The sequence below is a fragment of the Epinephelus moara genome, chromosome 3 (genome assembly GCF_006386435.1).
Source record: "Epinephelus moara isolate mb chromosome 3, YSFRI_EMoa_1.0, whole genome shotgun sequence".
In the NCBI taxonomy this organism is placed as follows: Eukaryota; Metazoa; Chordata; class Actinopteri; order Perciformes; family Serranidae; genus Epinephelus; species Epinephelus moara.
In genome coordinates, this window is record NC_065508.1 from 9,584,385 (window position 1) to 9,596,488 (window position 12,104).

The 12,104-nt window shown below is 43.5% G+C and overlaps 1 protein-coding gene across 1 annotated transcript in view; it reads left to right on the top strand.

Annotated features, from left to right (window-relative positions):
- Nucleotides 1-11,872, top strand: part of kctd16b (potassium channel tetramerization domain containing 16b) — a 94,993-nt gene extending 83,121 nt beyond the window's left edge. Inside the window, exon 2 of the mRNA XM_050041370.1 lies at nucleotides 11,409-11,872. Within this exon, the coding sequence (XP_049897327.1) occupies nucleotides 11,409-11,872 (464 nt within the window). The remainder of the gene's footprint in view (nucleotides 1-11,408) is intronic.
- Nucleotides 11,873-12,104: the final 232 nt, after the last annotated feature.

Below are 12,104 nucleotides of genomic sequence, written 5' to 3' on the forward strand. Positions count from 1 at the left end.
AAACGTATATCTTTTTCCAACCTCTCCAGGTAACGAGTATCATTAATACACAACGTGCCCCAGGCACAACATTTAGCTCCACATCCACAAAACCAGCCTGGAAATGAAGGAAATCTGAAACGATTGCATTAGAGTCAATGAAGCACAGCTGTGTTGTTGTCAGACCCTGGTCTGAGCTTGCAAGATGCTACGTTATGATTGGCCAGTCTGTGTCTAGGGGCGGGACTTAGTAAAAGGTCAATTATTGAATAATAGTAGTTGACACGAAGCACGTTGACGGGAGGCAGATATACAGAAAAAATTACCTGCAACACCTCATCAAATAATAAGTACTGATGGTATGTAACAAGCATTTGAGTGGATATAGCTCCAAAATGTTTCTTCTTAAATCAGATGACAATGAAAACAAATGAAAGAAATGATTTCCAATCAGTGAGCTTATCTTCGTGTTTTGTCTTTTTAATTTAGAACTGTACTTGGTGTTTGTTGTGGGTTAGGGTTAGGGTTAGATCTCCCGAGCTAATTTGCATTATTTCATGAAATAATAAATCTGTCGTCCATTCGATATCAAAGAAACAGAGCAAGTATATGACACACAGAACCTTCTATCAGGGCTGCTGACTTGCCAAAATTAAGCAAATTAGGAAGGACAGAGAGTTAGAGGGAGAGCTTAAAGTAAAAAGAAAAACATCGGACAGAGAAAAAATGGAAAGTGACCACTGGAGAGAGAAGGTGGCGAGACCTCAGTCTGAGCGAGAAAGACAGAGGAAGATGGGAGAGGCTGAGGAAGAGACAGGAAGGTGGGAAGAGAGGGCGCAGGGAGCGAGACACAGTGGCACAGAGATGCAGACAGCAGAGCTAAGGTGGGACACAGAAAAAAAAAACTGACGGGGAGGGAGTGATGGATAGAAGAGGTTTATTTGCTTTTGTTGTGCCAACATCATTTATCTCTGGTGAACAGCCTCCCAGTGCTGAGAGGCTGTATGACAGAAATCAATCAGAGGGCAATCGTCCATACCCTTCCACTGATGCACCAACCCATCGATACAGGCATTAGGAGAGGAACAGTAAGGGAAAAGACACATGAGAATATGAAGAGAGGAGGGTGAAAAATGCAGAAAAAATACAGGAGAAAAGAAATAAAAGTGGAGCAGACGAATAGAGATGGGAGCTCGTTATCCCTAATGAATATGAATGAATATTGTGCATGTGTTTTCATTCAAGTGTCAGTCAAACTTTCTCTCCTTGTTTGTATGACCACAAAATACTCCAGCAGCTCCCTTGTTTTGAAACTCTACTCAGTAAGGAAACATAATTACTTCTTTTTCCCAAAATAACCCAACATGACGAGGGAAATATCTCAGTTTGCCTGCAGTGTTTTGCCAACAAAAGACTTGAATTATGTTGCATGAACTGTGTCAAGACATTGGAAAGTAACTGTACGTACTTTTTTGTATCTTTGCTTTTGGTTTTACAAACTTTGGTGATACTTTGTGTAAAATGCAAATGGACGAATACAAGAATCAAAGACGGATTCAGTCATTGGTTTGCTAGTGTTCTCAGTCAGTGCTTACCTGTGTGGTGGTTAGCACTGTTGCCTCACAGCAAGAGGGTGATCCCGGGTGTGGGAGCCCTTCTGTGCGGAGTTTGCATGCTCTCCCCGTGTCAGTGTGGGTTTTCTCCGGGTGCTCCGGCTTCCTCCCACAGTCCAAAGACATGCAGGTTAATTGGTGACTCTAAATTGTCCGTAGGTGTGAATGTGAGTGTGAATGGTTGTCTGTCTCTATGTGTCAGTCCTGTGATAGTCTGGCGACCTGTCCAGGGTGTACCCTGCCTCTCGCCCAATGTCAGCTGGGATAGGTTAATTCTCGGACCCCATCGGCTGTATTCGGCATCTGACTTCCGGCAGACGGCGATACAGCCTCTGGGGGCAGACCCCCGATTTTTTGGCATTCTGGTTTGATTTGGGCGGAGGAGGCAAATTTCCGTTTCCGACTTCCATTTATATATAAGTAAATATGCTGAACCATTGCGATGGATTCAGAGTTTGCAGTGACGCCAATTATGTTCCGCATCGTTAGTTCACTGCACGGACCGTTTAACCTGGCAACAACTGCAGCCGACTCAAACGTGATTGGTCAGTATCACGCGGACTACAAACAGCCTACAACTGGAAACCAGGGCTCTTCCGCGGACTACAAACAGCCTACAACTGGAAACCAGGGCTCTTCCTCTCTTCTTCCGGAGGCAAGATCTCCCGGGTTTGCCTACAGACTCTACATTCACTGAATGTAGAGTCTGTATATAGAGACTAGGATAGGTTAGGTTAGAAAATGGATGGATGGATGTTCTAGACCAACAAAGAACAAAACTGAGTGTCTTTCAGCAACACATCGGCAGTATTTCCAGCCGTGGTGTTTTCTGGCCTCACTTCACTGCATTTTGCGTGGCAACTGTGTTAACAAACTGGGTATTTTCAGCCAAAATATGGTCTTTTTCTAACCATGGCTTTGTAGTTTTGTGTCTAAACCTAACACCACATTAACCTTAGTGTTGTTGAAATGTAAAGAAAGTTTCAACATATCCATAATATAATATCACACAAATGTTACATATCCATGGTTTACAGAAACACACAATGCCAACATTTATTCTGGTGACTGGATAACATATTGTGTCAGTGTTTTGGATAGTAGTTGACGGGAGGAAATGAAAGATGATGAATGATATATGTGGACAGAAAATTAGGTTTGTATTGAATACGTGTGTGTGTGTGTGTGATCGTTTCAGTGTGCAGTGTGCGTCCGTGAGTATGATGTTTATTCAATTGTGAGTGCGGTGTGAGCCAGCCAGGTCTTTTTACTGGCCAGAGCTAACAGAAGTTGTGAAGGTCCCTGCTGAGATCAATACATCAGAGCCTGAAGCACCTGTCAGGGAGCATCGAGTGTGTGTGTGTGTGTGTGTGTGTGTGTGTGTGTGTGTGTGTGTGTGTGTTTGTGTAATAGCATGTGACAGTCATTAGACTTCAGTCAGACCTCCTGCCCACCTCCCTGGAAGAGAAACAACATGAGATCACATGAATCAACTGCTGCACATAGCACACAGGCTACAGTACATCACAACACACACAGACACCCACACACACACACGAGACAAAGTGTGTGTGCTGAGTGATGCTGGCCAGAGGCACGGCCGACAGTCTGACACCTCTGATGACACGAATGGGAACCCCACCTGACATCAGCCTCCCTTTCTCTGCCCAACGGCATACAGATAATAGTTCCAAGGCCAATGTCACTTACACACTGAGGGATGACCACAGGCGGGCCACACACACACACACTGTTGGTGCATACTTTACACATACACATACACACACATCCCACACTACAGCATGTATGACGTATGCGGAGGAAAGTAGGCGGCTGTGAAGCACACAAACTGACCTACATCAGGCTCTCACTTACGGTGCATCATCGTTCACATGTTACATACATGTGCACATATGCATTCCCATGTGCACTTAGACACACACACCTCCACACAATCATGCACTCAGCCCTGAAGGAAAGTGTGACCTTACTTTCACATGAGAGCACAGGATGCCACATTATATATAAGTGTCATACTTTCATATTTATACACACATGCTGATGTATAAACAGAAACGGAGTGTGTGTGTGTTTTTACCGCTTGCGTTACTTAATCTGCAATGTGGGCATATAAAAGAGGCATATGTCACCAGCAGAGTCAAGGAGTGTGTGTTTTAGAGAAACGCGTTTTATGCCTGTGAGACTAAATCACTTGTCAAGACTGAATGTTTGTTTATCCCCGGCTGAGCAATGAGCCTCAAATTTATACAGTTAAACATGATCTCACCCAGGAGCAGCTCAGTGCAACCAAAGTATTTTCTGTTGGTCCCTGAAGCAGTTTGGGGATTAAGTGCCTTGCTCAAGACTCAAGGCAAGCACCCCTGATTCACTTGCTTGCAACAATTTTAGCCTGAGGGTCCAGGTTTGAACTGGCTGCCTTCCAGCCACAAGCCCACTTCTCTACCTTTGGGCTGCTGTTTCTGCATTAAACAATGCTGTAGGCGATCTGTTGGACAGTATGTAGCTTTGTGAAGTCTAGTTTGAATAGACTGCTATCAGTTTGTGAGGCTGGCTGATGTCATCACAAGAGCTGTTTGCCTGCAGTGTTCTTGTTATACTGTTTATTAACACATGTCGTTTCCCGTCTTGCTGGTATCTTTAATTTATTTTTAAATTAACCAATATATTATTCATTGTGATTATAATAGCAGGAGGCAGCTGGGTCATTAAGTGGTTGAAAAAAAAGTTGTTATGGAAAGAGACATAATAACTTAGCCTCAAGAAATAAGACCAACAAGAGTGAGAGAGATATTCGTCGAGAGTCACATGTGACGACTTGTATGGCAATAATAAACAAGAAATGTACAGAACCTCATCCACTGATCTTGTTATGTACACTGCTCAAAACATGAAGGGAACATTTAACACATCAGATCTTGATGAACAAATTATCCAAGTGTAAAATCTTTACTGATGTATATTGTATAATTTGTTGAGAACAAAATGACGTAACAACATTCAGTGGGAACCAAAATCTTTAACCCACTGAGAATTTTATTTTATAAATGTTATAACAGTAACTCATAATATGACTCAGCAGTGTGTATGATTCCCGCATACCTGTATGCACTCCTGATGTTTGGGCATGCTCCTGGTGTCCTGGGGGATCTCCTCCCAGACTCAGATCAGGGCATCAGTGAGCTCCTGCACTGTCTGTGGCAGTACTTGATGGCATCTGATGCATCGATATACGTTTCATAGGTGTTCAATGGATTTAAGTCAGGGGAACAAGAGGGCTAGTCAGTGGCATCAATGCCTTCATCATCCAGGAACTGTCTACACACTCCAGCCACATGAGGCTGGGCATTGTCCTGCACCAGGAGGAACCCAGGGCCCACTGCACCTGCATATGGTCTGACAGTCGCTCTGAGGATTTCATCCCGGTACCTAACAGCAGTCAGGGTACTGTTGGCTATGACATGGAGGTCAGTGTGACCCTCCAAGGATATGCCTCCCCAGATCATCACTGACACACCACCAAACCAGGCATGCTGGATAGTGTTTCAGGCTGCATAACATTCACCACGGTGTCTCCAGACTCTTTCACGCTTGTCACATGTGCTCAGTGTGAACCTGCTCTCATCGGTGAAGAGAACAGGGAGCCAATGAAGAACCTGCCAATTCTGGTGTTCTCTGGAGAATACCAATCAAGCTGCATGGTGCAGGGCTGTGAGCACAGGTTCCACTAGAGGACGTCAGGCCCTCATGTCACCCTCATGGAGTCTGTCTCTGACAGTTTGGTCAGAAACATGAAAACCAGTAGCCTGCTGGAGGTCATTTTGTAGGGCTCTGGCAGTGCTCCTCCTGTTCCTCCTTGCACAAAAGGAGCAGATACCGGTCCTGCTGCTGGGTTGATGCCCTTCTACGGTCCTGTCCAGCTCTCTTATGTAACAGCCAGTCTCCTGGTATCTCCTCCATGCTCTTGAGACTGTGCTGGGAGACACAGCTAACCTTCTTGCACCCTCCCTGATGGAGCTGTGCAACCTGATTGGGCTGCAGGTATGGCCTCATGCTACCAGTAGTGACAAGGACACCAGCAGAACACAAAACTAGAGAAGAATCAGTCAGGAAGGATAAGGAGAGAGCAACTCACATGTAAAACCATTTTCTTTTTGGGGGCTTGTCTTGCTTTTGCCTCTCCATTGCACCTGTTGTCACTTTCATTTGCACCACGGCAGCTGAAACTTATTCACAATCACTTGTGCTTCCTAAATGGTCAGATTGGTATCCCTGAAGTTTAACTGACTTGGTATTATACTGTGACCATTAAGTGTTCCCTTAATTTTTTTGAGCAGTGTATTGTCCTGTCCTGTCAGTAGGCTCTGCTGTTTATTCTTACAAATCCTTTTGTAAATGTCACTTTTTTTAAACGTATATCTCAATTAGAAATGAAACTGTAATTTGACAATAAACACATTCTGTAAAACTGTGCATAAAAATGCCACATGGTACAAAATGAAACAATAATATTCCGTTAAAATTCAGACACATTCTCGCTTCAGTAACTGCGCCTCCGCCTCGCTTCGCCTCGCCTCCTGTGATTTATTCTACATCCTTCCAAAAATGCTGACATGCACGTGGGCGTGATTGACAGGAAGTGGGGACGCGCTCTCCCCAAGACATCTCCTGACTGGTATGAATAATGAACCTCAGGTTATTTTCTGACTGAGTGGATCATTCAGTAGCGTCGCCTACCTGTCATAGACAGAAACCGTCAAATCCCTGGCATTTAGAGAGCTAAAATACCTCGTCTATGACGACAAGCAGGCAGGAAATTGGTCCTTTTCTAAAAATCGTGTAGGCTTTTTTTCACAAGATGTACAAAGACATAACCCCAGTGATTGGATTGCTCAGGTATAATGCAGGGAAATTTATCTCAGTTCCTGCAGTTTAAATGACCTCAGGTGAAGAAGAAGAAGCAAGCCTCAATTAAAATTGTCCACCTAAAGTGATGGATGCAGGCATCCTTGGGGCCGCTCAGTAACAAGATGCATCATTCCTCCCCAGTATAATTAAAATCAAACAGTTTGTGTGGCAGCTATAGCCTTTAGACTCCGAAACCTTGACCTTTAATTATGGCACCTCCATCAGTGTAAATGTTGAAGCTCCAGAGCACACTGCCAAAATGCATCATTAATCTACGGTTAGGCAAAATTGGAGTGGGGCGTCTGAAAAATTTTGCGGCAAATATTTTGACCCTTAATCTGACCAACTGTGGAAAATAGGGCATTGTATATTGAAAAATCAAATTAGTGGTGTGGTATGGTATATTTTATAAAGTTAGGCTATATGTGGACTTACTGCAGAAAAAACTTTTGTCATATTTGCTGAAACCGTCACTATATTCACACAGCACTAAATGAGACAGATAATCTGTTAAAAAAAAAAAAATCCTGTTCATCTGCCCACTCTATTGCCTTGTAGTGCTTCTAATGGCCTTACCACAACTGAACCAAAACAACCAATCAGAGCTGAGGAGTCTATAATGCAGCTGTCAATCATGTTAATCACTGCTCGTGACTGTGATCAAACTGTCAGACTAGGCCACGCTGATCGAATTTGAATCAATATTCTGTTACTGCATTGTCTGTTTCTCACCTCAGATGATTTCAGAGACATAGTTTAGTGTTCTGTTTAGCTGTAAAATGAGAAAGTTGGTCTGGCCAGTAGGCAGTACTTGGTGCTTTATGTAACTGTTTCCACCACGGTGGTTGGGTCACAAACATTCTCATTTTACAGGTAAACAGTACACTAAAATATGTTTCTGAAAACATCCGATGTGAAAAACAGGCAATGCAGAAACACAGTCTTGGTTTATATTCAATCAGGGCTGCTTAGTTTTAAAAGTCTGACCACACCCCTACAGTGATTGGCATAATTGAAGGCTGCCTTAGAGAATCCGCAGCTCTGAGTAGTTGCGTTCTGTGTGCCGTGGTCTGATTCTAGCAAATGCCATTTGAAGCAGTAGGAAGAGGAGGTGTGAAATGATTTTTCCCCAGACTGTCTCACGTACTTTTTTCAGAATATAGTGACAGTTTCAGCAGATATCACACAAAGTTATTTTTATAAAAGTTACCAACCGTAGCTTTGGGTAACTTGAGTTATGCTGCCGGCAGAAGCAATAGAAAAAAGATAGAAATGAGTCACACAGAAGTGTGATGTCATAAGCAGTGGTTTAATTTTCACCTCAATTAGCAAGAATATTATAACCATACAGTGTAAATACCAATGAGAAAATGTGGGTCCTCACATTTACACATTTTTTCCCCCTTCAATTAGCAGGGGAAATTGGTTTTTACCACTAACATGACTCGATGTGCTATGAAGCATCAACACTTTGCACTGATATATCCTTTTGGGAATGTAATTATAGTATCACTGATGAGGGTAGAGACACTACACAATGACTTGTTTTGACAAATCTCATTTATCAGTGCTTGGATTTTAAAGTCCCTGTAAGTGGTGTTCTCAATTGAATTATTTGCTAGACAATTTGTTATGAAGCCAAAGCTTTGACAAGAAATCCAGCTGGTCAAAATGATAAATAAGATCCCTCCCTGGTGGTCTTTGCATTAGCGAGGCTAATAGATATCCACAATACCTGTAAATTAAAGCAGCATGTCACTGTCAGCACTTCCTGTAAAAGGAGCTACATGGAGGTGGATATAATTGCGAAGTTTAATAAAAGTGTCATACAACAAATACACAGATGCAACACCACATAAACACACGCAAGGTTCTTTAAGACGTTTGTTACAGCAGCTTCAGCCGTCTCATCGCGTTAAATATATTTGGACAGCCAGATTGGCTACTGGCAGACTTAACAATTCACCAGAGTCTGGGGCCATTTTTCAAAACACCAATTACGAGTCTGCATCTCATCGATCACAGGGCTAGCTATTCACTCAGAGTGACACAAATTAACTCGTGTCCCTAAACAAAGGTTGGGAAGAGACATAATTGCACCAATCATGGGGTTACGTCCTCTATCCTGCAACTGTATAACGAACGCGTCGTTTTATCTGAGGCTGGTACACTTCTAATTGTGTGTGTACCTTCAAATCACATTATGACAGCATTACAGTGCATTCTCTGTCGTTGTGTGTTTGCGCATGTGAAAGCTGTAAATGCCGGCGGTAATTAAAGACATCCAGAGCTGCTGTGGGTGACAAAGGGTGTTGCGTTCCACTTCTGTCACTGCCTTTGATGGGTGATGTTTATTTCACATACAGCTAGCAGCAGTGTGTGTGTGTGTGTGTGTGTGTGTGTGTGTGTGTGTGTGTGTGTAGCATGCATGTATATTCAGTTCTGCACTGAATGTTTGTCCTTTTGCAGTTTAGAATAACACTTGGTGTAAGTGTCAAAGCCATCCAAGAAATATTTCTTCTATTTATACTCATATAGAGTTACGATACGTGGTAGCTGGTAATGAGTGGTACTCGAAGGAACAAATATTCGTTGGATGAATTGATTTCTGTTCTACTGCCTCTCTATAAACAAGCCAAATACGGTGCTGAGGACAAACGTAAAAGCGAGGGGTTATTTATTTTAAGCAGCGTTATTTATAGCCTAGTACAATCTCGTTTGAAGTGATATGCTCAGCAGAACATAAAAAGAATCGGTGGTACAATTGAACTTGACGAGTAGAGGATGCATCACAAGCTGGAGCCTGCGCTTGCGTGTGTGGTCGTGTCGACAGCAAGGAATGGGCTCAAAACCACAATGGGTGGGGGCGTTGCACGTGTGTGTTTGCCTCAAGGGTTTTGATCTCTCTCCTCACTAAACAGAGTGGAGTCCATCAGCAACAGATACCCCTTCAATTATTCAGGAGGTTAGCATGAAAAATAAATGGCCTCTTCCTGCAGTGAGAGGTGTGGTGCTGCCCTGGTTCCTGTGAGTCTTTCAGCTCTTTGCTGTACACTCACACAGAGGTTAGGCTGGGCAGTTGATTCCTTTCAGCTATGATTGCGGATCACTGCTTTTGTCTTGTTATTGGTCCAGACCACAACTTCTGGGCAGCTGCCTCAACCTTATCAAAACTGAGATACTTTGCAACTTTTTTTGAAATACAATCCTGCTCACTGTAAGCTCCAGGGTGGGTGAAAACAGTTGTGGTAGGTCATGTCTGATGATCATATGTTTGAAAGCACAATAGTTCAATGGCAACTCTCCTCTGACCTGTACCACTTCAATTCTAAGCATGAATTTTTAATGTTTAGGGCAGGATATCTGCAGTTTAAGATACCACTTGAAATAACCCAGTACCAAGTAGTACTGCAACTTCTTCAGTCAAACGATACCCGCATTGGATCCTTTTCGTACTAGAACAAAAACATCTGTGTAAGGATTTGCTCACAACAAATCAATGCAAGCATTCATGGATTTAATGTGACGTGTAATTGGCCCACTACCACAGTAGCTATAACCCATTCAATCTGTAGTATGGAGAAGTTAAATGGGGTGTATCTGACGGACAGCATGCTAAGATGCCACCGAAACATTCAAAAGTATGGCTGTAGTACACGCTTTTGGTGTTTGGTGGTATTTCATGCAAATGAATGCTTCTGTTCAGATGATAGGTATTGAATAAGGTAGAAAAAAAAGGTATCAAATGAAGTACTGGTATCGCTTTAAGGGTATAGGTATTGGTGCTGCTATTGTTGTCTTTCAAACAACACACAGCCCTAGTAATGTTCTTGCAGCTAGAGATGAATAAGTTGGCTGCTGAACAGGACAGCAGCCTTCAGAGAAATAAAGCTGCACATACAGTATTTTTATATTGATGTGCAGAGAGAACTGGATAAAGCAGTGAAGGCAGGGCCCTGTTCATTCCTATGAAAGTGCTCAGTGGTGCATGAAGCCCAAAACATGCAGCAAAAATATTTACCTGGATGATTGGCACTGCTTTCGTACTGTGTGGCCCAAAGAGCGGGCGCACCAGAGACTTCCGCCGGCTGAGCCAAATACTTTACTCAGTGTTACGCTCCACAAACTTCAATGGGGATGAATTGCTTCAATTTTGTGACTCTTCTAGACTTTCCAAATGCTATCGGACTGAATGGATCAAATTCTGATGGTGAAAAGTGTAATTTTGGGAGGGCTGCAACACATTAACAAAAGCTTTTCACTTATTTACAAATGTCTCTTTCGCCATGTGAGTCAATGGGAAAAAGTCTTTTTTTGCCACAGACATCATGTGACAGATTCCACTGTTTGGCCAGTAGAAAGAATAAAGAGTTAATTTAAGAGTTCAGAGGTATACCGTTTGTACTGTAGCAGCTCCTTTTTCATTAAATCCGAAATACTGTACCACTGCCTTCATTGTTATACTGTAAATATATCTCTGGCATGCAAATAGGGACCATTGTTGTGTGTTTGCAAACCGTTTTAGCTCCTCCACTTGTTTCATGTGACAGCATGGATCTATGAGGGTAGTCTTCTGAACAATGTAGGCTTGTCACAGAGTCAGCCAGCTCACTTCCTTGATTAGGCTGGAAGCAAGCCAGGTGTCCCTGATGTCACTTTACTTTGTTCTAGGTGATAGCCATTTGGCATTTGCTGACTTTCCTTCTTTGTCTGTCTTCCCTGCTTCTTACTTTGGCTTTCTTCTCCTGTCTGACTAATTTGTGGCTCTCTTTGTGCCACCGTCTCGTTTTTCTCCTCATGATTGTCTGTCCAGAAAGAAATGAAAGGTGGAAAAAATAGCTCTGCATAGACTCTAATGTTAGCTCTTTCTCTGGTTCTGTCTCTTTCCAGGTGGTCCATCACGTTGGTCCTCCCCTCCATGTGACTGCTGCTGCAAGAACCACAAAGGTGACGGCGAGGGCGAGAGCGGCACCTCCTTCAACGAGCTATCCACCTCCAGCTCCGAGAGCCAGTCAGAAGCCAGCTCTCCCCAGGGAACAGTCATCTGCGGCCCGGTCAGCCGCCAGTCACACCCCCACGCCAACGTCCAAACCCTGGACAGGCCGCTGAAAAAGGGCCCCATTGCCATGCTCCAGCAGGGCGAACAACGACGGAAGAGTGACTTGCTGCGCACACTCACGGCGAGCTCCCGCGACACCAGCACCTGCAAGAAAAGGCCGGCGAAAGAGAAGCTGACGGTTGAGGAGGAGCTGGAAAAGTGCATTCAAGACTTCCGCAAGATCAAGATCCCGGAGAGGTTCCCCGAGAGGAAGTACATGTGGCAGGCCGACCTGCTGAGAAAGTACCGCCTCTGAGCCAGGAAACAGGACAGAGGGAGCAGACACATGAGGCCAAGGATCAGTTTACAAGTTTTTTGATCATGACTTTTCCAGCAAAAGGGAGATAACGCTAAACTGATTTGAATCCAGTTTCTGGGGGAAACTTCACCTTTATGCCAGTAGGTTGAAAGTCTACACAGAAGCTAGTAAGAAGCATAAAAACCAGACTGTTCTCTTATTGACATATGTAGTAAGTATGTGTGTGTAT